General features: G+C 39.3%; 3 protein-coding genes across 3 annotated transcripts in view; 1 reads left to right on the plus strand and 2 right to left on the minus strand.

Moving 5' to 3' along the window:
- Positions 1–4,022, minus strand: part of plk2b (polo-like kinase 2b (Drosophila)) — a 4,651-nt gene extending 629 nt beyond the window's left edge. The window contains exons 1-14 of the mRNA XM_030770315.1: positions 3,817–4,022; positions 3,610–3,717; positions 3,380–3,496; positions 2,986–3,115; positions 2,689–2,872; positions 2,265–2,463; positions 1,967–2,114; positions 1,748–1,842; positions 1,471–1,600; positions 1,278–1,358; positions 958–1,117; positions 477–606; positions 235–345; positions 1–111 (exon numbers count right to left, since the gene is read on the minus strand). The exon at positions 1–111 is cut by the window's left edge and continues 629 nt beyond it. Coding sequence (XP_030626175.1) covers positions 1–111; positions 235–345; positions 477–606; positions 958–1,117; positions 1,278–1,358; positions 1,471–1,600; positions 1,748–1,842; positions 1,967–2,114; positions 2,265–2,463; positions 2,689–2,872; positions 2,986–3,115; positions 3,380–3,496; positions 3,610–3,717; positions 3,817–3,996 — 1,884 coding nt within the window. The 5' untranslated portion in view covers positions 3,997–4,022. The remainder of the gene's footprint in view (positions 112–234; positions 346–476; positions 607–957; positions 1,118–1,277; positions 1,359–1,470; positions 1,601–1,747; positions 1,843–1,966; positions 2,115–2,264; positions 2,464–2,688; positions 2,873–2,985; positions 3,116–3,379; positions 3,497–3,609; positions 3,718–3,816) is intronic.
- A 2,489-nt stretch (positions 4,023–6,511) lies between these two features.
- Positions 6,512–10,475, minus strand: LOC115819201 (ATP synthase subunit C lysine N-methyltransferase). The gene is made up of 5 exons (XM_030782763.1): positions 10,305–10,475; positions 9,868–9,972; positions 7,990–8,130; positions 7,827–7,877; positions 6,512–7,253 (listed from the first exon to the last, which is right to left on the minus strand). Exons 1-5 carry the CDS (start codon positions 10,473–10,475, stop codon positions 7,083–7,085), a joined length of 639 nt encoding a protein of 212 aa, XP_030638623.1. The 3' UTR covers positions 6,512–7,082.
- Positions 10,476–12,572: 2,097 nt separating this feature from the next.
- On the plus strand, positions 12,573–17,331 carry rab3c (RAB3C, member RAS oncogene family). The gene is made up of 5 exons (XM_030771611.1): positions 12,573–12,590; positions 13,358–13,579; positions 15,588–15,706; positions 16,704–16,828; positions 17,141–17,331. The coding sequence occupies exons 1-5, from the start codon at positions 12,573–12,575 to the stop codon at positions 17,329–17,331; spliced, it is 675 nt and encodes a 224-aa protein (XP_030627471.1).
- The last annotated feature ends 8,483 nt before the right edge of the window (positions 17,332–25,814 follow it).

Raw genomic sequence — 25,814 nt, forward strand, 5'->3', positions numbered from 1 at the left:
CATGCTAAGCTTAAAAGTGGTGGACACGCGTTCCTCGTTGATGTATGTCAGCAGGTAATCCTTCTGCTGGGCGCACAGGACCAGCTTCGTGTGATCATGATAAAAGTTCACCTGTTTGAAAAGACGGCACTGTCAAACTACAGGCACCACAAAAGGCTCTGGAGATAAAAGTTTTCCAAAAAGAAAAGAAAAAAAAAAGGTTGCTTGGCAACAGATGATGAGTGACAGGATTACCTGAAAGGTGCCGTCGTTGAAAAGCATCATCAGCGCTCTGTCTGATTTCAACCACTGCAGGAGGTAGATTTCAGACTGCTCATTTTCACTCACACTCACCACGTCCCCTCCCTTCAGAAAGAACCAGAATGGAAAAAAAACAGTACTAATTAAACAGCTTTATCACAAAACAGACAAATATAACAATTTGATGGAGATCGTTAAACCTCAAAGAATGGTTAAAGCCCATAACACAAACTCACATCCATCAGGTTCTCTTCCATATAGTGGGCGAAGTACTTGAGAATGGTGACTTGGCCGACAAATCGCTCAGGTACGGTAGTGGTGGAAAACACAGATCGTTGGCCCAGCTCGGCATAGTAATGGACAGTTCTGCAAGAGTCGGAGAAATATACGGCCGATGGTTTAACAACACAATAAACTCATCAGCAGCACCTGTCCACTCGTAACTGTCGAGGTGAATTTAACGAGCTCACGCAAATCAAGCCGTCCCTGGCCTGGAGCAGCACTGAGGTGACTAATGCTGGACCATAATAATCTCAGATCGCTTTTAAAAAGTTTTTTTACTAGGCGATTTATACAAATTGAATTTAACAACATAAAAAGTTTCATGAGACTGTTTTATTCTTATACCTCGAAGAGACTAAACGCTACAAGCGTTGTTGCACTATCCTCGCAAGATTAGTTGTGCTTGAGGGAAGAAAACAAGAGACAAATACTTACTTCTTATCAGGGAGAAGACTCATATGTGTTCCATTGTTGAAGAGAACGCCCACGGTGCTGTCAGACAGTTGATAGCCAAAGCCATATTTATTGGAGTAGTCCACCCACTTGGTTACCCACTGAAGGCTGTTACAACCACTGCCTTCAGGAAGGTTACTGGCTATAAAGAAAGAAATAAAGAACAAAAACAGAGTATATCAATAACTAAAAAAAAACCCAAAACAAAACAAATGGGACTTTCTACTGTGGAAAGATTTCCCATTGTAAAATAGACCAGATTGAATTTCAAAGTGTTTTCATCTCAAACTGAGAATGCTTACCATTGGGCATGTGCTCTAAGCATCCTCTGAGAACGCTAGCAACAGCTTCTGCTACCGTGCTAGTCGTGCCTTCTTCCAGACCTGTGAGGAACAACACAACAGTTGAGATCTATTTCTGCTGCTGTGAACATGGGAATCAAAGCTGAACTGAATTTTGAGAGTGCTACGGCGCGTTTGACGTGCGTGCACGTACATTCACTACTGCTGCTGCAGCTTCCCAGGCTGCCTCTCACTATCATGCGAATGGTGTCTCTTGTCGTAGGCTGTCCGTCGGTTGCCTGGGAGACGGGCTTCCCGGTCGGTGCTGACGGAATCCATCGATCCTGAAGTGTTAAAAACAGCAGAGAGAGAGAGGGAGAGAGAGAGGCGTATGAGGAATGCCTCATCACTGGATCTTCTCAGATACGTTTGTTCACACAATATCTCCATGTGATAGGGCCCTATATGGAGAACGCTGTGAGTGGGCTCACCTCCATCATCTCTGTGGTAGGCTGCTGACTAATCGTGGTTTTCCGGAAGTCCTGACGGAGCTTGTAGATATCCTCCTCCTCTTTGGCTAACCTGTCTGTTAATAAAACAAGCCACAATGTACCTTAATCAAATTGTAATTAATTGACATAGTTACAACATAATAGCTGATTGATAATAGATAATAGGTAATGGCACATTTGTGGGTTAGTGGGACTTACTGAGGGACTCATAGTATTTTGCCTTGTCTTTCTTCCCACCAAAGAGAGCAGCTGCAGCCTTCTTAAAGAAGCTCTTGGCAGGGCTGGAGACGTGGAAGTCGGGGGCGGTATGGCAGCAGCTTCCTGGAAGATACTCGGGCATAAAGCCCTACAGAGAAGACCAGAGACACATTGAGAGAGAAAGAGAGAGAGAGAGAGAGAGTCAGAAAGATCAGATATTGAGGGGAAATCTTGTCTTGGAGCTATGATACCAAGACCTGGATAACACCATTAAGTGTTACACATTAAACAAACTAACCTGCGTGAGAAAGTCGTGACGCAGGACGTCATCCAGGCTGGGACGGTCTTCTGGGGTCTTTGACAACATGCTGGCAATGAGCTGTTTGGCAGACAGAGAGAGTGTGGAGGGCAGGGAGTACCTGGCCTCACGAATACATTTATACGTCTCCTTCAGATTAGTGGTCTCAAATGGTGGCTTTCCCAGGAGCATAGTGTACCTGCAAGGGAAGAGGAGGCCAAGAGTCCGTCAACAGATCGACTCTTACAAAAACGATTTTTAACTTGGGATCAAAAAGCCAGGTTTTCTTTTTATGTGTTGTGACTGTGGATTAACTGCTGTGGAGCATTATAAGTGCTAGAGCTGTACAATTTCTGAGACAGAGAGACACAGAGAGAGAGAGAGAGAGAGAGAGAGAGAAAATGAGAGTGAAAGACAAACTCACATGACACAGCCCAGAGCCCAGACGTCTGATTCGCACCCATGACCCTGTTTGTTGAGCACCTCTGGGGACAGGTAGTTGGGTGTGCCGCAAATTGTTTTTCGTCTGTTATAAACCGGCTCCAGTTTGGCAGCCAGCCCAAAATCTCCCACCTTTACTTCCATTGAGTCATTGACAAACAGGTTACCTTCAGATGACACACAAACAGGATCATCTTTAACTAAACGTTATCAGGGAACCTGTTGAAAGCAGCCATTGTTTGCCGTAATCATATGTGTGTTTGACAGTTGTGTTACATACCTAGTTTCAGGTCTCTGTGTAGGATCTCCTGCTCGTGAAGGTATTTCAAGGCTGATACTATTTGTCTGAGGTAATACCTCACCTCAGGCTCTGTGAGCACTTTACGTGCCTTCAGAATGTGAGCCAAAGACTGAGAGAGAGAGAGAGAGAGAGAGAGAGAGAGAGAGAGAGAGAGAGGAAGAGAGAGAGAGAGAGAGAGAACACCGAAAAATGCATGAGTTACAATAAGTCTTAGAACTCTATGGCAGTTACTCAGCTGTACCAAAGAGTTCCATTTACATATCACTGATTCCAAATGAAACACCCAAAAGTGCAAAAATTTAATGGGAACATTCATTACACCTCACACAGCATCGACACGTTCTTTGTATGGGAGAAGTACATGATGACTCACTCTTCTACTGCAGTACTCCAAGAGGATGTAAATGTTGTCTTTATCCTCAAAATGGTGAAAGAAATGAACGATGTGTTTATGGTTGAGACCTCTGTGTAGTTCAATTTCTCTATCAATCTGTGAAAATGAGAAAGGAAGTAATATGGTTAGAATTGTGTCAATCAGTAAAAGCCTGGCGCGAGCCAGTACGTCTGTACGAGGCAAAATGTGCAGGCGCACGCGACTCTAACCTTCTCTCTTTGGTGCGGTTTAGACACGCGCGTGTGGGGTATGATTTTCGCCGCAAAGACTTTGCTGGATGACAGGTCGGTCATTTCGAAGCACCTTGCAAATCCTCCCTATGGAATACAAAATTACAGTTTACACATTATTTCGCTACTTCACAATTGCATCGATGCACTTAATATGTGAAGTAACTGCATTGGCACTTATCGTACCTTTCCAAGAACTTTCCCACGGCAATAACATTTTCCTGACACCGGGTCTGTAATGATTCTCGATAACTCCGCAGGTGCTTGATCCTCCGCTTTTTTCCACCGTTGCTCACTCACTTTATTTTGCTCACACATCCTGTTGTTATTTGGCGTTTGACTTGTAACATTCCTCAGTACTTCCATTCTGTCGCCACACGCACACACCCGGTACACACTTTAATTATTCAATTCTAAAGTCTGTTAGGAGTCCTCACTTTTATACGCCGGGAAGATACCGCCCATTTTCCTTCTCGACGTCATTAGAGGGGGTTGACAGTTCAAAATAGGTTATTACTGAACATTCTTCTCCAGCACATGTACGTCGGTGAAATGAGATGCCTAAAGATGCAGCAATATTTTATCCTGGCTGATCTGCGTGAATATTCACTCATACACCAGCAACAACAACAACAAAAACGATTATAGTGCAGCTCAGAGTATCCGTAACATTAATGTTGCTGCGGTAAGATTATTAAGAAATCATTCAGAAAACATTTTTTCAGTGTCGTCATACAGTGATGAGAATGGGTGTGGAAATCAGCGAAATAGATATTAGATAAAAATTTTAAATGGATACTCTCTATGATGCATTAAAAATACAAACCCCGAAGAAATGTATCTAATAAAAATCGCTAAAATAATCAATTGTACGCCACAAGAGGTTCGAGACGCATAGGCGACACCTTGTGGTTGTAGTCGTTGATGCAGTTATACCCAACGTTTTACTGCATATGGTAGGGCATTGTAACCACCTAGAAGCATCACAGTAGGATTTGTATTATAAAATCAAGGGGAAGGATGATGCAAACTTTCAGCCATATATTTTTAGGCTGAACATCAAAACATTTCTTAAGTTGGCACAACCCAAGTTTGAAGATTTTATTGTTAGCATGTGTAAGCTATGAATAAGTTGTGCTGAAATACATCAGCAGGTATTTCTAACTATTTAAATAAATGTATCGTTGAATAGGAGATTGCTTCTCATGCCTAAACTGAGACTATTAAGATAATCACCTACTGCCTCTTTGTGGCCTTACATATAGCAGTCTGGCTAGGAATTGCTTTAGACTGTGCCTCTAGTCCCAGAACCAGCGAAATGATCTGCACATCTGCTCAATTCATTTTTGGTGAACGCTGCTTGATTATAGAAACATATAGAAACTTATAGAAAGAGACTTAAAACAGGAACACACGTGCTGATACTCTAGATGAAAGGATGCGTGCATGTCACGTGTTCTGTCACTGTTTGACGAGATGCAATTTACAGCCGTTTTATCGTAGCTTTCCACGTGAGGACGGACACGTCGGGGGTTCCTGGCAGATGGACACGAGCGGATAGTTGGAGTAAAAGTGAACTAAGCCAGTGGGAAGTCTCCTGTCTCCAACTGTGCACTCTTCAGTAATCAGTGTCCAGTTTCTGCTCCTCAGTCTGCCCCCTCACGAGACTTAAACAGACAGTTTGCAGGCACAAAGAGTGATGTTTGGTCTGTGGCATCTTTAACCACCAAAGTGACGATCAGAGCATGTTTTTCATAACAGTGTGGTAGTCTGTTTGGTCAATAGGCATGTTTATGTACCTAAAAGGAACTGTCTATGAAATATGAAATAGTTTCCAGTCTTTTTTTTTTTTTTTTTTTTTTTTTTATAGAAATGTACCTAGCAATAGTAGTGGTTATGACAGTTTTCAGCATGTTCTGTTCTGTAACACTATGACCTTCAGGGATGTGAGAGCTACAGCCAACAAAGCCTTCACACAACCATGGTAACCTTTCAGGCACAAGTTTTAAGTGAGGAAAGTACAGGATGTGGGAAGTCCAACATAAAAAAGTCGCTTCTCTTGTTTCTCAAGCTCTCTCTGGCAGATCTAAAAGGACCTGATAGTAATTTAGGTATATTTCAATGATGCTCCCTGATAGGTTTATGCTGCTGTCAATCAATGGCTGAACAATTCAGTCATCTATACCAGTGTTTCTCAATCCTGCTCCTGGGGGACCCCTCCTCTGCAAATCTTCCATCTTACCCTGCTCTGACTACCTGACTGAACTCATCAGTGGCACTGTTATTTGGCTGAGCACATCTGATTTAATCAAGAGCATGTTAATCACACTAATCAGGTGAGCAAGGATAGACAGAGGATATGCAGAGCAGGTGTCCCCCAGGAAGAGGATTGAGACACACTGATTTAGACTAATAGTCAATTCAGTCATGCTGGAAAAGGCCCAAAATAAGTTTGGGATTAGATGAGAATATGATCTCACTGCATGTCTTAAACATTGCGATGGGTAACTTTTTTCACACAGGTGGATTCATAAGACAGCAGAGAGACGCATCTGAGCACTTGCTTGAGTTTGCAAAAAAAAAAAATCCAACTGTTCAGACATACTGACTGTTGTCAGCATGTTTTCTTCCATCACCCACTGTTCAGGCTGCCCTGGCCTCTCAGCATGGACCAGTGCAAACGCGTCCCCTGCTAGCCCTGCACGTGTCACACACAGAGGTATCGTGGGGTTTGTTAATTGTTTTCCCACCGTGGTGAACTGGATCCAGTTGGTTTCATGAGATTAGGCAATCCCCCCCCAAAAAAAAAAAAGTTTACATCATACACAGAGTGCAAAATTCTTTATTTCCACAAACACTTCAGCAGACATTTTTTCCCCTTTGTTATGCCCACTTGAAACCCATTTGAAATAATTATCATAAAATTCTTCATTTTATGGCTCAGAGGACACTCACAAAACTTGCGTTAGTGCATTTACAAATACAAAACAAAGCTTCCTCAGATTATCTGTTATGAGGACAACAGACAATCCAAATAATAAATAAGGCCACATTAGTGTATCATAATCACATATTAATTAAGTTAATAACAAACCGAGTGGTTCTTTCATTCACAGTTCATTTCACATTTAGCATTAGTTTAATGATAGATGATGGGAGGAAAAAAAAATCTTGTTCAAAATACTGGACATGCAAATTAACAAACCTATCTGAAAATTCATTACAAACCCACTCAATGTATAAATTGTGCAAAAAAATCAAAACATGACTAGTTCTTCTTTTCAGTTAAATACGTGATTTGACACATGACGTTTGTGAAGATTACGGAGTAGAGAACAGCTGTATAAACAGATGAGAGAAAAAGCAGACCTAAACTCTCTCCTCCCCCCTTACAGATACACTGGAAGCTCTGTAGAAGGGGTGGCGGTTAGGATTTTTTTTTTTTTTTTTTTTTAATGGGTGTGGGCAGTTTTGCGAATGGCACCCATGTCGTAGGCCCAAGCCTGGTCCAGACCAAAGCCCTCCGATGCTGTGGCAGCCCACTGAGGGAAAGGGAAACGGCAGGCGATCACACATGCGTCATCTGGCAACTCCTCCTCCAGCTTCTCACCCAGCACCTCCATCTGACAACATCCAAACATTTGGGCTCATTCTATTGCTTGAGTCCTTCTGATCAGTGAGACCATGTGAAAATAGCTTTATATCTAGGCCTAAAGACTAACAGCAAAAGACACTGTTTCGTCTGGCCTTCCTTTGACAGCAAAAGAGAGTGATACCAACCAGATTACATACCATATGTAAGACCGTATGCTGGAGAGAAAGAGGTCTTCGTTTCCTGACCAACTGACATTTCAAAAATTGTTTATTTGGAAATTATCTGTTGACAGGGCTACGGTCACTTATTCCATGGTAAATTAATTTTGACTGCAAATGGAAAATGAGTGCATTTGAAGAAAATGATGGAAAAAAAAATGTCGTTGGACCAAATAACCATCAAAAGTTAGCAACAAATGTTGTGGGAGAGCTTATAATTTGAAAAAGGCTGAGATAATGATAGACTAGTGGTTCAAAAGTGGCAGCAGGCTTTATGTGGTGAGAAGTTGTGTTACAGTTAATAAACTATGGTTATGAAACCATAGAATCTCAAACTTTAACTGCCAAATGAGGGATACAAAAAGGAAATGCTAAAAACTTACCACTCCAGGCGCCAAGAATACTGTCACATTGTCATAGTTGGACAAATTGGTCTGTGGAATTGTAAGACACATTAATCTGTGTGCTGGGCAAAGTTATCTGTGCTTTAATTGTCTGACATCAGAAATAGCGTGAATCAGTTAAAAAAAATATCCATTGTGATACCTTCCAAAAATCCTCACTGACAAATCTTGCGGTGCTTGTAGGTATTCCCTTCCACCAGGCCTTAGCTCGAGCATAGCCAATCAGAATTGAGTTGATTTCAAAACCAGTGCATTGAAAACCCACAGATGTAGCAGCAAAGACCTGTATAAAGATGAGTATGCACATTAATAATCTGAGAAGTGAATAATTCTCATCTCTAAACTCTGGGTTAAAAAATCCATCATTTTGGGATGATCCTGTTCCAATACCAGTAGAACCCCATGAATGTCTTAAGCAGGTTCTGGAATGAGAAATTCCTGCATCGATGGGGTTGATGCTACACTCTTTAAGTAATTTACAGCCAGTTGACAGAAACAGTGTGATTAAAACAAGTAATTTTTGCCCAAAATTGAATTCACTCAACCTCAAAAAGGCCATTTTCATGTAAAAAGGGGGGTCCATGACAAACAGATAGATAGATAGATAGATAGATAGATAGATAGATGACAGGAAACAATACATTGTCATTATTCTGTATATTTCAAGACAAAATTGCTCTGTTCACTTGAATGATTGTGAGAACAGAGCCTTATTTGGAAGCTGTCGTGATTTCCCTTCAAGAGCCTCAGGATTTGTGTGCTTGTGTTTAGTGAAGAAGCTCACAGTGTGCAGGTGAAGATGTAGTGAGACAGTGTCGAGGATGTCTCTGTCTGCTGCCTTAGTCTCTAGCCTGGAATGCACCGCGGTCAGATACTCAACAAAGGAGCTTTCACTGAAGAGCAATGCTTTGGATAATGGGATGTAATGTGTGGCATATATGGTCTCATATCACCGGAATTACATGAATAGATAGATAGATAGATATACAGATAGATAGATAGATAGATAGATAGATAGATAGATAGATAGATAGATAGATAGATAGATAGATAGATAGATAGATAGATACTGACATTATTTTATACATTGCAAGACATAAGGCAAATCGGACTTCACACTATGATGAAATGAATGTGTTCTCCAAGAAAAACAACAAGCCAGATAAATATATCTGTTTTTAGTTGTTTATCTATATCTCAAGAGTTTTCAGAGCTGCAAAGTAAGGCTCTTATAAATTAAATGTCAACCAGAGCTGAGACCTTTAAGAAGTAGGGCAGAATTTCATAAAGCAAGCCAAACTTCTCCTCTCTGCTGTGCTCCTCACTCACACCTACGTTTTGACAGCACACTGAAAAAGGCCAGCAAATGAACCGAACATTTGATGTCAACCAATCATTAGCACCCTCGCACAACAGCTTAAGCATCTCACCATTCACTCTGGTGAGAAAGTTGAGTCGTCTGCAGAAAGCCTTCTGAAGCATCTGAAATACAAAGCGCTGCTCATATTATTTCTGAAGACCATAAGAAAATTGTACGCAAAATTCTTGTCTGCAAAAAAAAAAAAGACCGTCTCAGTGGATTTCGCATTTACTCTGAGAAAGCATGCAAGCGTATCTGCATCTTCAAATTCAACTGCAAATCATTTGTTTCTACAATTTATTCTCAACATTCAGATTGTGTGGGTGGACTGCTTTTATTTTGCATTTATTTCACTGCACTGCATGTTAAAGAGATGATTTAACGCCTGTCATTACTCACAAAGAACACGACAGCATTTCATTTTCTCTCCTTTATTTATTTAAACATGATTATGTCAGAGTATGGCCAAATGTTAGTCTCATTTTAACTAATAACTAATGTTTTAATATACAGTCATCGACTGCATATTCAGAGCTGATTATGAGAACATAATAAACTGGCAATCAACACAATCAATCTGTTAATTACTGTGCTTTGGAAGTGCATGCTTGGACATGCAACATGCTGGGTGCATCTGTAAATCTTTGCTCATTTACTCACCAATCTTCCATCACCTGATCCCAGATCAGCAAGGCAACCCCTGCGTCCATGCAGAAGCCTCAAGACGTTCTGAGTCTGGGTTTTACTTGAAGGTAAATAGGGCACCTACAGAGAGTGGAGTGAGTCAGTATAAAATATTACATAACAATGTGTGTTTTACCACACTGTCAGTGAAATTTCCATATCACTCCACTTGAAGGAACACGATGAATGACTCAGATTAGTATAATAATCTGGCTATGATTTGAAACCACTCTGAGACATGAGGTAATTTGTATAATAATGAAGATAATAGTGATGATTTTAATGATACAATAACACAGTGCCCCAGGTGGACAAAACATGAGCTGCAATGGGAACTTGCTTTCAAGATTAAGTTGTAGTGTGTTGTCAGTTTAAGGGTCTTACAGACTGGGAAAACATTTAGAATAAGATACCTTAAGTCTTGTGGGTATTTTCCGAAAGCCAGGGAGAGCAAATATTCTCCAGACGCCATAGAGACCCAGAAGCAGGGCACCTGAAGAAGCCGAGAGGCGAGGGTTGAACTGGTTACGGTGAAGTAATGGGGAACTTTTATCCTGAAGAATGACTTCTATGCTATCCTCCATTATCAGTCCTAAAATAAATCAATTAAATTAGTCAGATAAAATCACAACATCTCAAATAACGACTCAAACAATTTCTTTGTATTACATCTCCAAACTGAGGTATTATTAAGTCCACAGCAGCAGACAACAAATGATGAAGATAAAAACTAAACATCTTAAAATTGCAATACGCCTCTTCATATCAATAATAACTGCGTCTGTAAAATACCCAGATACTGCACACTTGAAAAGCATAATTAAAATTCAACAATTGTAAAATATGTCTGTATTAAGGTGAGAGCGACAAAGCCTCATCTTTCAGTTCAGGAATGTTTATAGAACATGTTGAAAAGGCTGCACAGCAAACTGATATTTTAAACTGACTGCAAACTAATGACACATTTACACACATACACACACTCCCGTGTATCAGTGGTGACTCCAAATGTAACGGCGTCTGATCACCAAGTGAGCACGTGCTGTCTCACTGCGCCCTTTAGCATCCTCATATACAGACGCTAGCTGTCAGAAAACAACAACCACAACAGCAACAAGAGTTTTACATACATAACATTAACCTTAAGTGTAGCGTGATTACACCAGCCATGCCAGGGGAATTAGAAAGACTCTTAATGCAGTATTAATAAATAATATAAAATACCGATATGCAATTTTCAGACAACCTCAGCTACCAACTTGTACTTAATATTTTCTCCCCTTTTAAAAGCCTGTTTCTCGCTTAGGCCTTCGTGTGACTGGTCTTCTTTTTTTGACCCAGAAGAGGGCGACAGTGGATTGTTTGTCTATGAAGCATTTTCTAGAAAAGTTCTGTATAAACAGCTCAAATTTATAAGGATTCATCAAAGAAAATGCGAACATACAAGGTAAATGCGAAAATTACGCAAGAACACGAACAAAATCACACTCAGACTGTGGGCTGACTTAAAAAGCATATTTTGAAGTACTTGTTGTGCAAAGAATACTGGAAGCACAAATCTACCCTTAACTCTTGCTGTATTGGGTATTACACAGGCCAACAGCTGAACGCCATTTGCAAAAAATAACTTTGAAAACATGCAAAAACATAGGCTTTAATCACAACTAAATAAAATGCACGCAAGTAATGTTCTGTGTATGTGACCTACCTGTTCCACAACAACATTACTTATGACTGCTACGTAGAGTGGGATTGTCAAATTTAACACCAATCAAAAACGGCGTGTTTGGGTTTTAGTACCACCCAAGTTCCAGTTTTTAAACGCGTTGCTTTATCCAGTGTATATGTTGGACAGGCGCTATTTCATTTCGAGCACTAACAGAAACGAGAAAAGTAATCCACGATATTCAAGGACATGTACTGCCTCTAGCGGTTGAGGCCAGAAAATGTCGCCATCTCAAGAAGTACATACATGATTTTATATCGGCATTTCAATCTGAATTTTGATCATCTACTTTTGTGATATAAATACCTGAAATCATTACACCAGAGAGACACTGGAATTCATAGAATATGTGTTTGGGAACTTTCAGAATCTTTCTTTTGCCTGAAGCGACTTCTAAAAAGTAGGGTAAAAGCATGAAAGGGCAGCGAGCACGGAAATTATACTATGTTCTGTGGTGACCTCGGAATAGTCCTCATTAAAACCATAATCCGTGGCAGCTGCATCATGAATATTTATATGTTTGACAAGAATCGGTTCCTCATACTTTCTTGAACTTGTATTATATGTACTTTTCACAGTTGGTAGATTAATGGTTTTGAAACATGCAAGGATTTGGATTTGTGGCGGTCACTCCAAGATCATTACGTTTGATGCGAGGAGATGTCAATTATGAAGTGCACAGATCCACAAATCAAATTGCCATCCAGCAGCACGCGACTGCCACCTACTGATTGTACAAATTTCTCTCGAGAAATCGGTCTGAGTGCATAGGCGGAGGATATTCAGTGACGTCCACTGCGTGCATCATTGTAAAATTAATTTCGAGGATAGACATCCTGCCGAGGGGTATAGACTGCATCAAATATTAATTTCCTAACCTGTAGCTAATCCCAAGATCTACTTGGACTGCTGCTTTCTAATTGTTCAAATTGCTGCTTTATCACAGACGGTTGGAATGGATTTATACGGGAAGGTAAGCGAAGTGTTTGTCATGTTAAACGTTGATGAAAGAAAGTAAGTACGATAAAAAACTTCTGAATACACCTCATGTCAGCGACGTTTAAAGCAATCAAGCAAATAGACGAACTGTTGCTGAAAGTCGGTCGAAAGCGCTCTCGTAAATGTTGTATTTTCCTAGCTGGAATAAAAAAGTTAAATCCATGAACTATTACTTAACCTGTCTGTATCACTGATGCTCATTATAAGTCGCTGGGCTTCAATAAAGCCATAAAAGCGGGCTTTGTTCTCACAGTGCCCGTAACCATATCTTTTTCAAACGCCCTTTCACTCTGTATACACACCCAGACGACAAACGGACAGCTCCCTGGTGCTGAGTAGCTAAAAAGCGATAACAGTTAGCTCTTAAACACACTGATCTGTAGTGTTGTTGTGTATGCATGTGTTTTCATTGGAAGTAACTCAGGTTTAGTGCTCATCACATCTGGAAAAAGTGGCTTGTAAATCACTACTCTAACGTCAGTAATAATCTCAAACTGAAGTGTTCTTTTCAGAGAGTCCAGTTAAGCATGATACAGCTATCTCAATGGACTATATTACGCTACACCAGAGGGCCGTGAGATGCGTTTTAAACCATTTTAATGCACATTTTCTCAAAGGATAGGCTATGTTTTGCTCATAAACAGAAACTCGGTTTTGACATCAGTATAGGTGCTTGTTTTAACTATGCTTGGCATTTCTAAATCCTTCTTGTTGTGTTTTCCTCATGTTTTTTTTTAATAGATGGCAGTCACGCAAGATGGAAGGCAAAAAGACAGTCCGGACCAGAACTTTGATTATATGTTTAAACTATTGCTAATCGGGAATAGCAGTGTTGGAAAAACATCTTTCCTCTTCCGCTATGCTGACGACTCTTTTACATCCGCCTTTGTCAGTACCGTGGGAATTGATTTCAAAGTCAAAACTGTGTACAAAAACGACAAGAGGATCAAACTACAGATTTGGGTACGTGTCACTCCGCACCGAACAGAAATACTTCCTTAAAAAGTCAACCTTCTCTCTGATTATTTTTAGGACAGAGTGAGTAGGCTTGTACCCATAAATTGCATCAGTGTGAGCGTTGTTTAATGGCTTGTCAATGTTTATTATATTTTTCCTTCGGTCCAGTTTATCATTTTAAAATTACGTCAGCCTGTATAACTTTGATTGCGTACTTTGTGAGCAGTTTAATATAGCTAGCTCTCGGTGGTCCGTGAAAAGAGACCATAATCACCCAGTTTGACAAAATAAAGATCAAGTTAGATCCACGTATTATTAATAATTAATGATTTTGTTTTTAACTTTGGCATGGATGAAAGACTGTGCATTGCTATGACAACTGCTACCCTCTCTCTGTTAAAGCAGGCTGTCTCTCCTTATCTCAGTGCAGATCATTATAAAGTCAAACAGGCTTTGGTGGGTCCTTGTATTAATCCATTTTAAAGAGCAGCAGACTCATTTTGGGCCCTGCAGCCTCGACATCCACATAAGACTACTTTACCCACTGTTATACACCGCTGCACCCTTCCTAAGCTTGATTTACCAAAGACTGTAGGGTGCTTGTTCAGGACTAACCTGTTAAAATCAGGTGGCATTATAGCTTTCCCTTTCTCTTGGGCAGATCAGTCTAGTGTTGCCTGAGGGTTGTCCTCCTTTCAGAGTTGGAAAGCTTAATTGTTGGTGTCATGTTCTGTGTTGACCAATCAGCCATGGCTAATTTTGTAATACGATGGAAGACAAACATTCACATGCGGTAATTTCCAACGGCACCTGATAAGATTTTCTTTTATGTGAGGAGCATGGTTTCCTCGTCCGTAATATGGAAAATCTAGTGATACTGTGTTTTAGAAAAGTCTGGTTGTATTGTAATATTTGCCAAGGGGAACCTGTTTGCCTTTTCTACGGTGCTATCTTTAACAATACTCTGTGTATACACACACTGCTCACACACACTGTATTATGCATGTTGGCAAATGGTGAAAGCTCATTTTGCAGTGGCTTGTATAAAACCTCAGCCATGTGGCAACACTGACCTGCAGAACAAAAGGAACACAGAAGAGAAGAGAAGAAAAAAGAAGAAAAGAAAACAAAGGATAATGCAGTACACAAATACAAAGGAAAATGTAAATGCAGTTAAACTGAGAAAAACGCAGTACTGCAAAAAGGAAACACGAGCGTGAAAAAAAAAGCATAAGAACAAACTGGGATGATGAAAACACAAAAACAAATTATGGAGCCACCCAAAAACAAAACAAACAAACAAAAAACACCAATAACTGAAAAAAAAAATCAGCACCACTACAATAACACTACATTAACAAAGCAAACCAACCAACAAACAAAAAACACTGCACGTCAAGGACAGTTAAGAGTGGAGGTCCTCTTGCAGGAAACTAGAAATAAACATTCTGGAGACACTGGTGACGTTACTTTAAATGAAATGCTTACACAGTTTTAACCATCTGCAGGAAACCGTAGAAATGTAAATTACTTGTGTTGTCGGATGTTGTCCTGTGTCCGCTTGGTAAAACATGGTGTTAACAATTGATTGTATCAAATGAGGGCCTTTCTCTCTCTTTTTTTTTTTTTTAAAGGCAAACAGTGTTTCGGAATTCCTGTAGCAGATGACTCTCAAGTCAGCACAGGAATGTCAGCTGATTCCTGTGGACTGCCTCCTGACTGAAGGAGAATTTTTGTTGTGGCTTTACACAAAATGCAGTGTTTTCTGAAATGAGTCATTTTTTTTAAAGGCTGTTGTGTTTTGCTTCAGAATTGTTTGTTGTTGTCGTTGCCGTCATTGCTGTTGTTCTTGTGCTTTTCAATTCATGGTAATGTTTTCCTTTTTTGATTTTATGTTTTATAATTGCTCTGTTGTCCTATTTGTCTTTGCATTTGTGTTTTGTAGTTTACTGTTTGTTTTCCACTTCTGGGTCATGTGTACCACTCATGCCTCACAAACTGTCTGTGTGAACAGGACACAGCTGGGCAGGAGCGGTACAGGACCATCACTACTGCATACTACAGAGGAGCCATGGGGTTTATTCTTATGTATGACATCACCAACGAGGAGTCCTTCGCCGCTGTCCAGGACTGGTGAGATGAAAGTCTCTCACGCCTTTGATGACATAGCACCGGGCAGAAATACGCACGAAATTTAATAGAAAAAGAAAGGATTTTTATCGGGGAAGGTCGTTTTTTTCTCGTACAAGATTTCAAAACATGTCATCTCGTATAATAATGACCGTGTTGAATACGTTTTTCACAAAATTACAACGTTCTTTTAATTCTCAGTGAAAAACAAAGGACTTGCATGGTTGATGATCTTGGCCTCAAGGATTTTGAAAAAAAAGAAGAAAAAAAAAAAGTCGACTGCCCAAACACAGATCTCCCATGCATTGTGTTGGAAACAGACAGCAATAGACACCTTAAACATTCATCTGTGTTCATTGTGTATCCTGAACTGCCCTGTCCTTATCTCATCCCAGTAGCAGAGCAGGATAAGCAGAGCACAGAGGAAGATGTCAGGTTAAAGAAACCTGAGGACGATGCAGAGAGAGAGAGAGAGAGAAAGTAGGGCAGAGAAGAGCTGTCTCAAAGCACCAGGAACAGTGACAGAATGGATTCAGTCAAGTCGCTAAGTGGAACCTTAAGGCAACACTTAACCTGTAAATGACCTCAGAATTCACTGTCATGGACTTCATTTTTCTTTTAAGTTGTAAAATAGCATCCTATTATGTTTTTTTTTTTTGATAGAGGTGCTCCTGTATCTGCTTTTGAGAAAACACAGTACAAATTACCTTGTGGAACTGTTGGAATAAAATCCCCTTTTTGTACGAGTTGTATATGCTATTATTAGCCGGAAACAGGACGCCCATCTTATCCCTGGCTAGAACTTAGGTCCGTTTCATAATGCAAAACAACCCAATGGACATGAAAAATAGTATAAAATTGCTATGGCAGAACATAGAAATAATAACACATTTTATTCATATGCACCTTTTTTTTTTGCTCAGTCCTACTCAGAAATGTAGAGGCCTTTTCCTCTGCCTTTTAAAACTGTTTGCCCTTGCTTGGTTTCGTCTTGTACCAGGTCGACCCAGATTAAGACATACTCGTGGGACAATGCCCAGGTGATATTGGTTGGAAACAAATGTGACATGGAAGAAGAGAGAGTGGTCTCTGTGGACAATGGGAGGCTCCTGGCAGAACAACTAGGTAAGCAGAACTACACTACCCATCAGTTACAACATGTAGGATTGCTCTCCCTTCTGACTAGTCCTGAACCAAGTAGCTTTTTGAAGAGAGAAAAAAACAAGGCTTTATCCTGGCCTGACAAAATCAGTCACATGCTACTACATATACAGCGTTAAACAAGTGGGGTTAGTGAGTTTTATGCGGTGTTTACCTTTGACTGGCTGGCTGAAGAAGAATTTGAAGGCAAGGAATTACTTGAATGAATGAATGCTAAATTAATCAGTGAATAATCTGATTAGATAAATGTGTCCCTGTCTTTTTCTAATTCAAAAGGTTTTGAGTTCTTTGAGACGAGTGCCAAGGATAACATCAACGTGAAGCAGACGTTTCAGCGGTTGGTGGACATCATCTGTGACAAGATGTCCGACACTCTAGAGACCGACCAAGGCGTCGCCATGGGAACGCCCAATGCTAAACTGACCGACAATCCCTCACCCCCTGCACACACTGACTGTGGATGTTAGAGGTCACTGTAGGGTCATCGTGACTTCTCTTAAGTGCTGTTGCCAAGATACACAGAACTGTATACAGAAAGAATTAATATTGTGTGTTTATTTATTTAATAACTTTAATGCTAGACAAAGTGCATCACATCAGCCACCACAAATCTTTGAGTAAAGAGTCACCAGCTGACTGAGCAGAGGTCTTTGAGATGTGCTAATGGACTGTATGCACTTGAGACTTTGCAACAGAAGTCCTGTTGGCACAGCGCTGTTCCTTTCCCACGGCAATGTAGGCTTACAGGGAAAAATGTTGTGTATTGTTACGCATTAAAAAAAGATAAAAAACTCACTGGAGAAGATCAGGAAGGTGAATAGAACAGGAGGAATAAAAAGTAAGTGTGATATTATGGTGTGACTTTGTACCTTAACAAAAAAAAACATATGTACACGAGCAGACTCCAGCATTTAAAAAAATGGAAATATTTGTGCAGTGAATTTGTAATTAATAATTTGGGATGTCACACCACGAAATGACCGCATGGGCCAAAACACACTGTCATTTATCAGTAAAATACTATTTATATAAACACATGTTTACTGGGATTAGCTATTGGTGGTATATTATAATACAAAGCAAAAATCATTGATCTCATACCCGTTTACAAATTTAACAAGTGCTTGTCAAGAAATTATGCCAGTATCATGAAGTATCAATGAGCACTTTGCCCAAAAGCCATTGGATTAGCTGATTCTGAATTGCCCCAGTGGATAAGACATTTGTTGTCTCAGTAATGCTTTTAAACTAAAATATTTGGCCTCTTTTAGATGATTTAGAAAATTTACTGCAAGCAGCTTTTGCTTACACTTTGAAACTGTCTGTTCGTTCTAACCTGTCTCAGGGGTGGATTATGCTAGGTCATCTATATCAGTTTGTAGCTTTGTTTAGAAAAAGGGTATAGATTTTTCTCCTCTCTGTTTTACTCATTGAATGAGTGTTTGGTGCATTTTTGTATTTGTTGACTGGATGAATATTTTGTATTTTCTTTTACTTTGGGAAGTGTCAGTTTTGTGTCTTTTGTGTGCGAAAAGCTAAAAACAATAAATGTGGCCATAAAGCATTAGAAATTTGATTTAATAGTCTTTACTCATCTACTGACACTACAAAGGAAAGATTGAGGTTGACGCTATTCAAAATGATTACAAAGGCCACAGCTTCTGATTGATAATCAACTTATTTAATGAGTGACAGATTCCCAGATAAAGTATTCCCTTAGGGAAGAAGTTTGCTATATTTTGGCTGGATGAAGTTTCTCAGTAGCCATGTCTCTGCATTAGCCATTTAGGTTAAATATCATGCCATAAAAAAGCCTTTTCTGACTGTCTTTGGTCTTGTGATTTCTCTTTGTTTTTACTGGACTGGTGTCAAACACCGTTACAGATATTATGCTGATAACGCACTCAGTGAACTAGGCAATTCTAATTTAATATAAGGCTATCGGGTAATTAACTACATAGTTACTTCTTTTATACCTGTGTAGCTATTTCTGGAATTTCTGGGGCCTCATCCTTAAAGGTTTTGTAAATTTCAAGCTAAATATTTATGAATGATTATATTTTTTATTAAAGGTGGAGGCCTGGGAGATTCAAAATGTGTGTTGGCTTCGCACAGCCTGAAATGTGCAAACCATAATGCGCCGTCTAAGATGTATCCTGATACTGCATGTTGGCATTTTGTACCGAATTTAAATTCTGTGAACTCCAGCTTTTGCTGATACAGTGTTGTGCAACCCCAGTCTCTCAAAACTTCTTTTCTCACCAATCCCTCGGTCTCGTCATGGGTGAAGAGTCACAATGCTAAGGAAATTACAAAGGCTGAAGTAGTTACGTAGGCTTACTTATTACTTTGACTGGTTTTGGCTAAATGCAGATATACTTCCACTGAAATTGGCCTACGTGAGTTCAGAGAAGTTGTCTGAAAATTCTCTTAAACTTTCATGTAAATTGATTAATACTTTGTGTATAAAAGTTTCTGCTTCCCATGTCCAAATTTCTGTCTCTGTTTTATGCCACACTCATACTCTGTTATTAGTTCTTGTGAATCACTGCTCCCAAGTGTATGGAAATTTGAACTGTGATTCAGTGGAAGTCAACATCTGCTCATAAAAGTGGCAGGGAAAACTTAGGACTTAATTGCAGACTCACTAATGAATGAATAAGAGATGTTTATTGTGTCAGGCAACAGTCTTTCAACATGCTTGACAGAAAGCGGAATCCAAAAAACAAGCAGAGGTCGTACCAAAGAGCAGTCAGAGGCCAAAACAGAAGACAAAGGCAAATTCCAGGGACAGGCAAAAGGTTCAAAAACAGGTGCAGGGCAAGGCAGGCAGAGGAGGCAAAATCCAACAGACAAAAAATAGTCAAAAAACAGGCAGAGGTCAAACACGGAAGGCAATCAGAATAACAGAAGGCTAGACCGACACACTTGGGAAAGCGGTACAAACTGACAAACAAAGGGTAGAACTGGCAGGGTTTAAATAGACAGACTAATACAACTTCAGCGAGAGACAGGTGAGCACAATGACACAATAAGAGAGGAAAAAAAAAAAAGCACATGACAAAACCAAAAACAAATGACAGCTGACACCAGAAATGACCAGCAGGGGCACAGCAGAAAAAAAATAGTTCATGCAGGAACCCTGACAAAAAGTTATTTATTTGCTGAATGAAATAAGGGTGATGTGTAACAGAAGGGATGGAGAAAACATGACAAAAGAATTGTCACCTATAGTAGCCAGTGCTGTATGACAGAACATAAATCACAAGGATTCCACCAATTCATACATATAATTTCATTTTTTTAAAAGAACCGTTTTGCTCGCTACATATTTTTCTCTGTTCCAGACAGGTTTTCCAAGTCCGTTTGGAGATCCCCAAGCCCATTTGATTTTACAGCACTGTTGGTTTGGCGAGCTTCTTGTTCTCCTCTAAACAATGATCAAGAAAATAACAAATTGTGCTTGAAACAAGAAAAGTTTCCAGCTCAGACAGTGTGTATGGATGTATATGTATCATAAATGTGTATGCACATTGTTTTGGTCATAAAGTTAATATTAATTGTTTTAAAAACATGTAAGTAAAATGTACTTACAAATTGTACCATTTTTTTTATAGGTGGACTGCATAATTTATACATGAGACATATATGTTTTATGGGATTGTATGTTTTGTTTCACTATTGTATGCTGCTTGCATCATATAAAAAGCTAATAAATCTTCATTGCTTAACATGTTTTACCCTTCACTAAAGTATTTGCTGTATATTTTGGAAGGACTCCAAGCTTTAACCCAGGAGTTTGTTGTTGTGAGTGTGTCAACCCAACTATTTTTAACAGCATTTTGAACTTGAGAAAAATATATTCTGAAATAAAATCTGTTGTACATTTCTGGTTAATGTTTGTTTACAACCAAAAACTCCATAAAATCAGAGATAATTGTTTGATCTAAGGTATCTTCTTTACCTTATCTTTATCTTAACCATCACTTGTATCGACTCACATCAGATATATTGCTTTGGGTTCAAATCAAATTTCTATCTATCTATCTATTTATCTATCTATCTATCTATCTAGCTATCTAGCTATCTAGCTATCTAAATTTGTATTTCTGGAGAAAAACATCACAGAGTGGATTTTTTTTTCTGAGTCATCTTTTTATCTCTCTCATGCGGACAGACTCTAAATGCGATGTTTGCTCAGAAAGTCTAGTTGTCTTGGTAGTGGAGGTTCACGGTTAATAACCTCTTCTAATACTAATTGTTCCTCATGTGCTCCGTTCCCTCGACGAACTCCATCTCTCTTTCACCACCAAAACTACCATGGTGATAATCAGAGTGAGTGGAATAATCACACCAAATACTACACCAACCACTTCCCCCTTTTATCATTTGGGTGGAGGATCCCTCAAACATTCTCGTCATTTGTTTGGTGTTCTCCAGCTTAGCCAATTTCTGTGTCTTTGACTCTGACTCCAGCCTAAGCTTGGTTCCTTTTTGTCATCACTACCATTGTGTTTGTGTTGATCATGATTAATGGGGGCAATGGTCTTTGGTAAACACACCTGACTGAACACAGTACAGAACGTGGCACCTGTCGCTTGTGGCAGTAAGGTGCTGACTGAACTGTAGCAGACAGCAGTGTTTGTCCCTTGCCAGAGGGTTACCGGCCTGGCAGCTGAAAAAACTTCCAAACGACACAGAGAATCTGGTACCTATCACAGAGTCATTGCTCATGCATGTCATCAAACCATTAGAGAACAATTTAGGTGGAAAAAAGTTGGTAGGACAGATTCTGAATTTAGTCAATAGATTCTAGAAAGATGGGCTCTATAGACCCCCAAAGAGCTATCGGGAAGTTTCTGGAGCTTCCTGACCAGTAGATGTCAATGCATGCATGTCAGACATGATAGCAATCTCAACAGACCTTGCTACATACTGCAATAATCCAGCATCTATCACATCGCTGACGATAGTTCTGTGTTGTGCAACCTTCTAGTATTTCAGAAAACGAAAGCATATCACTGTCAGGCTAACAGCACGAGTAAGCACCTGTGGCTTGATTTGTCTGAACTTGTACCTGACAGATTGGATCTGCATGTACTGTCGTCCTAGTGTGCTGTAGGTATACTCCAGTGACGCTCAGCTTTGGGATAGGACCTTCACAAAAGACATGATCAGCGTTCTCCAGAAAGTTTAAATTCTTTTGAGCCTGGCTTGGCACATCCTGGGTTGGTGTTGAATTTACAGTAACGCTCTGCAACCTGATGCATAGTGAATACCAGCTTACAGACAGTTGGAAAGATGGGGGATAGAAGTCACAGTTCCTCTGCATCCCCCCATGACTCACCAGTTACTGAGATAAATACAAACCTGAGAGAACAATTTGAATGTTTCACTTGACCTGAGCTCACAGAATTGAATGCCCTGATCACAGCCTCTATGTCTTTGACATCATTCCTTGATGCCATCCCCACAAAACTATTTAAACAATTGTAAAATTCCACTAGCGACACCACTGTTATATATGATTAATTCATCTCCAGGTCTTGGGCATGTACCTGGGACACCTCAACTGGCTGTTATTAAATCATTTATTAAAAATACAAGTCTTGATTCAAATGATCTGTCCAGCTATTTCAAATCTTCGTTTTGTTTGTAAAATCTTAGAGAAGACTGTTACCAAACAATTCTATTCATTCGACCAGTGAAATAACATTTTCAACAAGGCTTTGGACCACACCAAAGTATAGAAACTGCTCTTGTTAAGGTCTTGATGACTTACTCTTTGCCTGAGATCATGGCTGTGTATCCTTGATCAAGCTGTTGTATTTAAGTGCAGCTTTTGATACTATACATCATGATATCCTGCTACACAGGCTTGAAAGCCTTATTGGCATAAGTTCAGAGGCACTTTTCTCGCTTAAATCCTACTTAACTGACCATTGCCTACTTGTACATACAAATGTGATTCCTCTGAGCACAAAGTATGGTGTCCCGCAAGGCTGAGTGCTTGGGCTACTGCGTTTCTCACTGTATATGCTTGAACTAGACAGTCAGTGTTGACACCCTTCTATCACATTTGATCAGTCCTCTTGGTTCACCTTGTGTTGGTCATCTTAGGGAGCCCTCCTGTCTGTGTCAGGAGACTCCCTGACTCCCTTTTTCAGTTATGGTGACTTAGTTATGCCTGCTGGGGTCCCACACTGCTCTCAGCTGAGCATGCAACTCAATCATCCACCTCCCTTGCACAATCACTAATGCTCTCCTTTTTTTCTCCTTCCACCTCTGTGGGGTGGATGTTCCCTGGGACCCGGCCACACCTGATCCATCTCATCCCTCTCTGCATTCTTAGCTGATTTCTGTCAGCTATGACACCTGTTTCTTGCACACCACCCCTCATGCCTATTTGTCAGATGTGATCGTAAAGCAGCAAACCACTGAAATCTGACCATATCTTCAGAGGCATCTCTTCCTGCAGCTTTGAAGCTAGACCTACCAAACTATATGTACAAGGATAGGCCGCTTTTGTATGTTGATAGCCCTTAACCTAAATTAAGCTTAACTTACACTTACACTTACACACACACACACACACACAGAATCCTCCCTCTCACACAGCAATGTACACTACTAAAAAAAGATTCAAGACCAAAAAGACATTGCTGAGTCAACCCATGCTTTTATTTCGTCTGGTGCATATAAAAACATTTTTATTTGATTTTTATCATTTTATTTTGTACGGAAGGTTCTTTTCTCTACAGTTCTATCCAATAGACTGCAATAAACAAAGAATCCAGTAAAACAACTATACTTGTCGTGTGAAACCTCTAAAATCACATAACCCAAAAAATAATTTGCCTAAAGGCATTTTTAAACTCAGTTTTGTATACTCCTTTCATGATTTGAAAAAGATGGCATGAAATAACGTGACCCATTGATTATCATTAATTCAGGGCTATAAGGAATCTACAGTGTGTGTCAAAATAAAAGTCACCTTAAGTTGGACGTGGGATTTTAAAGATTCTCTCTTCATCATCTCCATATATTGTTTACCCCACTGTTTCCATGGAAACGACCAAGTGTTTGTTTTCCCCCTTGACATATTGCATGTTACACAGATGTCAGATTTTAAGTATAGTTGTAATGTTTTAGCATGTCTTTAGTGCTTCAGTCAGATTAATGCAGCAGTGACTGAAACAGAGTGAAAGTTCATCTTTTATAGCTTCATAATTCAATGTTTTCATTCTGTGTTCTCTCAAAAACTGATCCCACAATTCACTGGCCTTAGATTCACCATTCAAAAATCTGACCACCACTGGGGGCCCTAAACTTCAGTAAAAACTTATGCAGCTGTGTCTGGTTTTTTTTTTTGGATGTTGAAAACATTCCTTCTCTTACGTTAGAAAGGGAAAAAAAAACGTATCTTAATAAGTTTCAGTGAAAGTTAAGGACACTCAACCCAAAGTAATCCGATTTCAAATGACAGATTCTCTAGTGCAGCAACAAGGAAGATAAAAAACTTCAACTTAAATTTATATTTTAAGGCACAACCCTTGGGCCAAGGAACTGCTTTCTAAAAAAAAAAAAAAAAGAAAAGAAGAGAGAAGAAAAGAAAAAAAAGACAACTTGGATTCCTCACTCCTCTACACATAACAAGCTCTAAGGAGACATATATCAATTATTATTTTTTCTTTACACTAAATAAGTATATTAAACATTCTCTCAACAAGAGGTCCATAATACAGCAACACCATCTCCATTAGGGATGATAAAATCATTTACAACAATATGGTTATTAACAACAATATGTACTATACAGCACAATAAATACATGTTTGTAAACAGAGAGAAATGCAAAACTTCTAAAAATAAGGTTATCAAGGTGAGAGAGAAAATAATAATAATAATTATAATAATAACAATAACAATAATAATAATAACAGTAATGGCAGTGAAAAATGAATTAGATAAAGCATGTAAAATATTGACATATATCGAAAATAAGGGCCCTTTAAAATAGGCTGAAATTTTATACACTGCGGTAAACTTTTGATTACATACATACTTCATACATAATCAAAAGATATTTGGGTATACTCGCAAACCTGTACTTCTGTTAATGCTACTAGTCTACTTTACTGCTTTAATATGCTACAAGCATATCAAAGAAAACAAAACAAATGACAGAGAAACAACAAAGAAAACATATAAATAAACAATATAAGTAGTATCATTATGGAAAAAAAACAACAACAACAACAGTAATGGAACATGAATAAAGTAAGTCACTTGGCAGAAGTATATAAAGCATTGTTCAAGTCTGAGAGTACACAAGGGTTTGGCAAGTTTTAAAAATGAGAGAAGAAAAGATGTGTGTAGTGGCAAACACAGTACAATGCACCCACAGTTTAGGCGTCTACTCTCTCTCGACTCCGCAGTGAAGCTGATTGTCCCCCCTGGTATTTCAAAACAAAAAAAAAAAAGAAAACAAAAAACGAGATAGAAAAAAACGATGCAGAGGTGTTACTGGCATTTTCTTTCTGAAAAATCCGCTCATCGTTCAAACTTGTTGTCATCTCATTGGATCTCATCAGTAAAACATACTGTGTGTTTTAATGCTATTTGCCAGCAGATTGGTGGTGTATTAATCAGAAAATAAGAATGAAAGCATGTGTTTCAATCTGACAAAGCAATCATAAAACTGCACTTGACCCCAAAAGCACACACTCTCTTAGACACTGTATATTATTACAGTGTAGTTACTACTCTTGGTTCAAAAGTGGTACCAAAGTGTAATGATCACCCACTGTAAGCCTCATATTCACAGGCTTTATAGGCAACAAACAATGTCATCATCAAAAGAGGATGAAAGCGTCGTTCTGTAGAACTTAATGAAATGTGTGACAACCTACAGCATGTAATTTCAGTTAAAAAAACAACAAAAAAAAAA

The sequence above is a fragment of the Chanos chanos genome, chromosome 1, assembly GCF_902362185.1.
Source record: "Chanos chanos chromosome 1, fChaCha1.1, whole genome shotgun sequence".
NCBI classification, from domain to species: Eukaryota; Metazoa; Chordata; class Actinopteri; order Gonorynchiformes; family Chanidae; genus Chanos; species Chanos chanos.

Coding starts and splice junctions, on each gene's coding strand:
- rab3c (XM_030771611.1), top strand. Junction 13,580..15,587: donor GGATCAAACTACAGATTTGG/GTACGTGTCACT, acceptor CTGTGTGAACAG/GACACAGCTGGGCAGGAGCG. Junction 15,707..16,703: donor TTCGCCGCTGTCCAGGACTG/GTGAGATGAAAG, acceptor GTCTTGTACCAG/GTCGACCCAGATTAAGACAT.
- LOC115819201 (XM_030782763.1), bottom strand. CDS start 10,475: ATGGAGGATAGCATAGAAGTCATTCTTCAGGATAAAAGTTCCCCATTA. Junction 7,878..7,989: donor TCAGTGAGGATTTTTGGAAG/GTATCACAATGG, acceptor ACAATTCCACAG/ACCAATTTGTCCAACTATGA. Junction 7,254..7,826: donor TATTCTTGGCGCCTGGAGTG/GTAAGTTTTTAG, acceptor GGATGTTGTCAG/ATGGAGGTGCTGGGTGAGAA.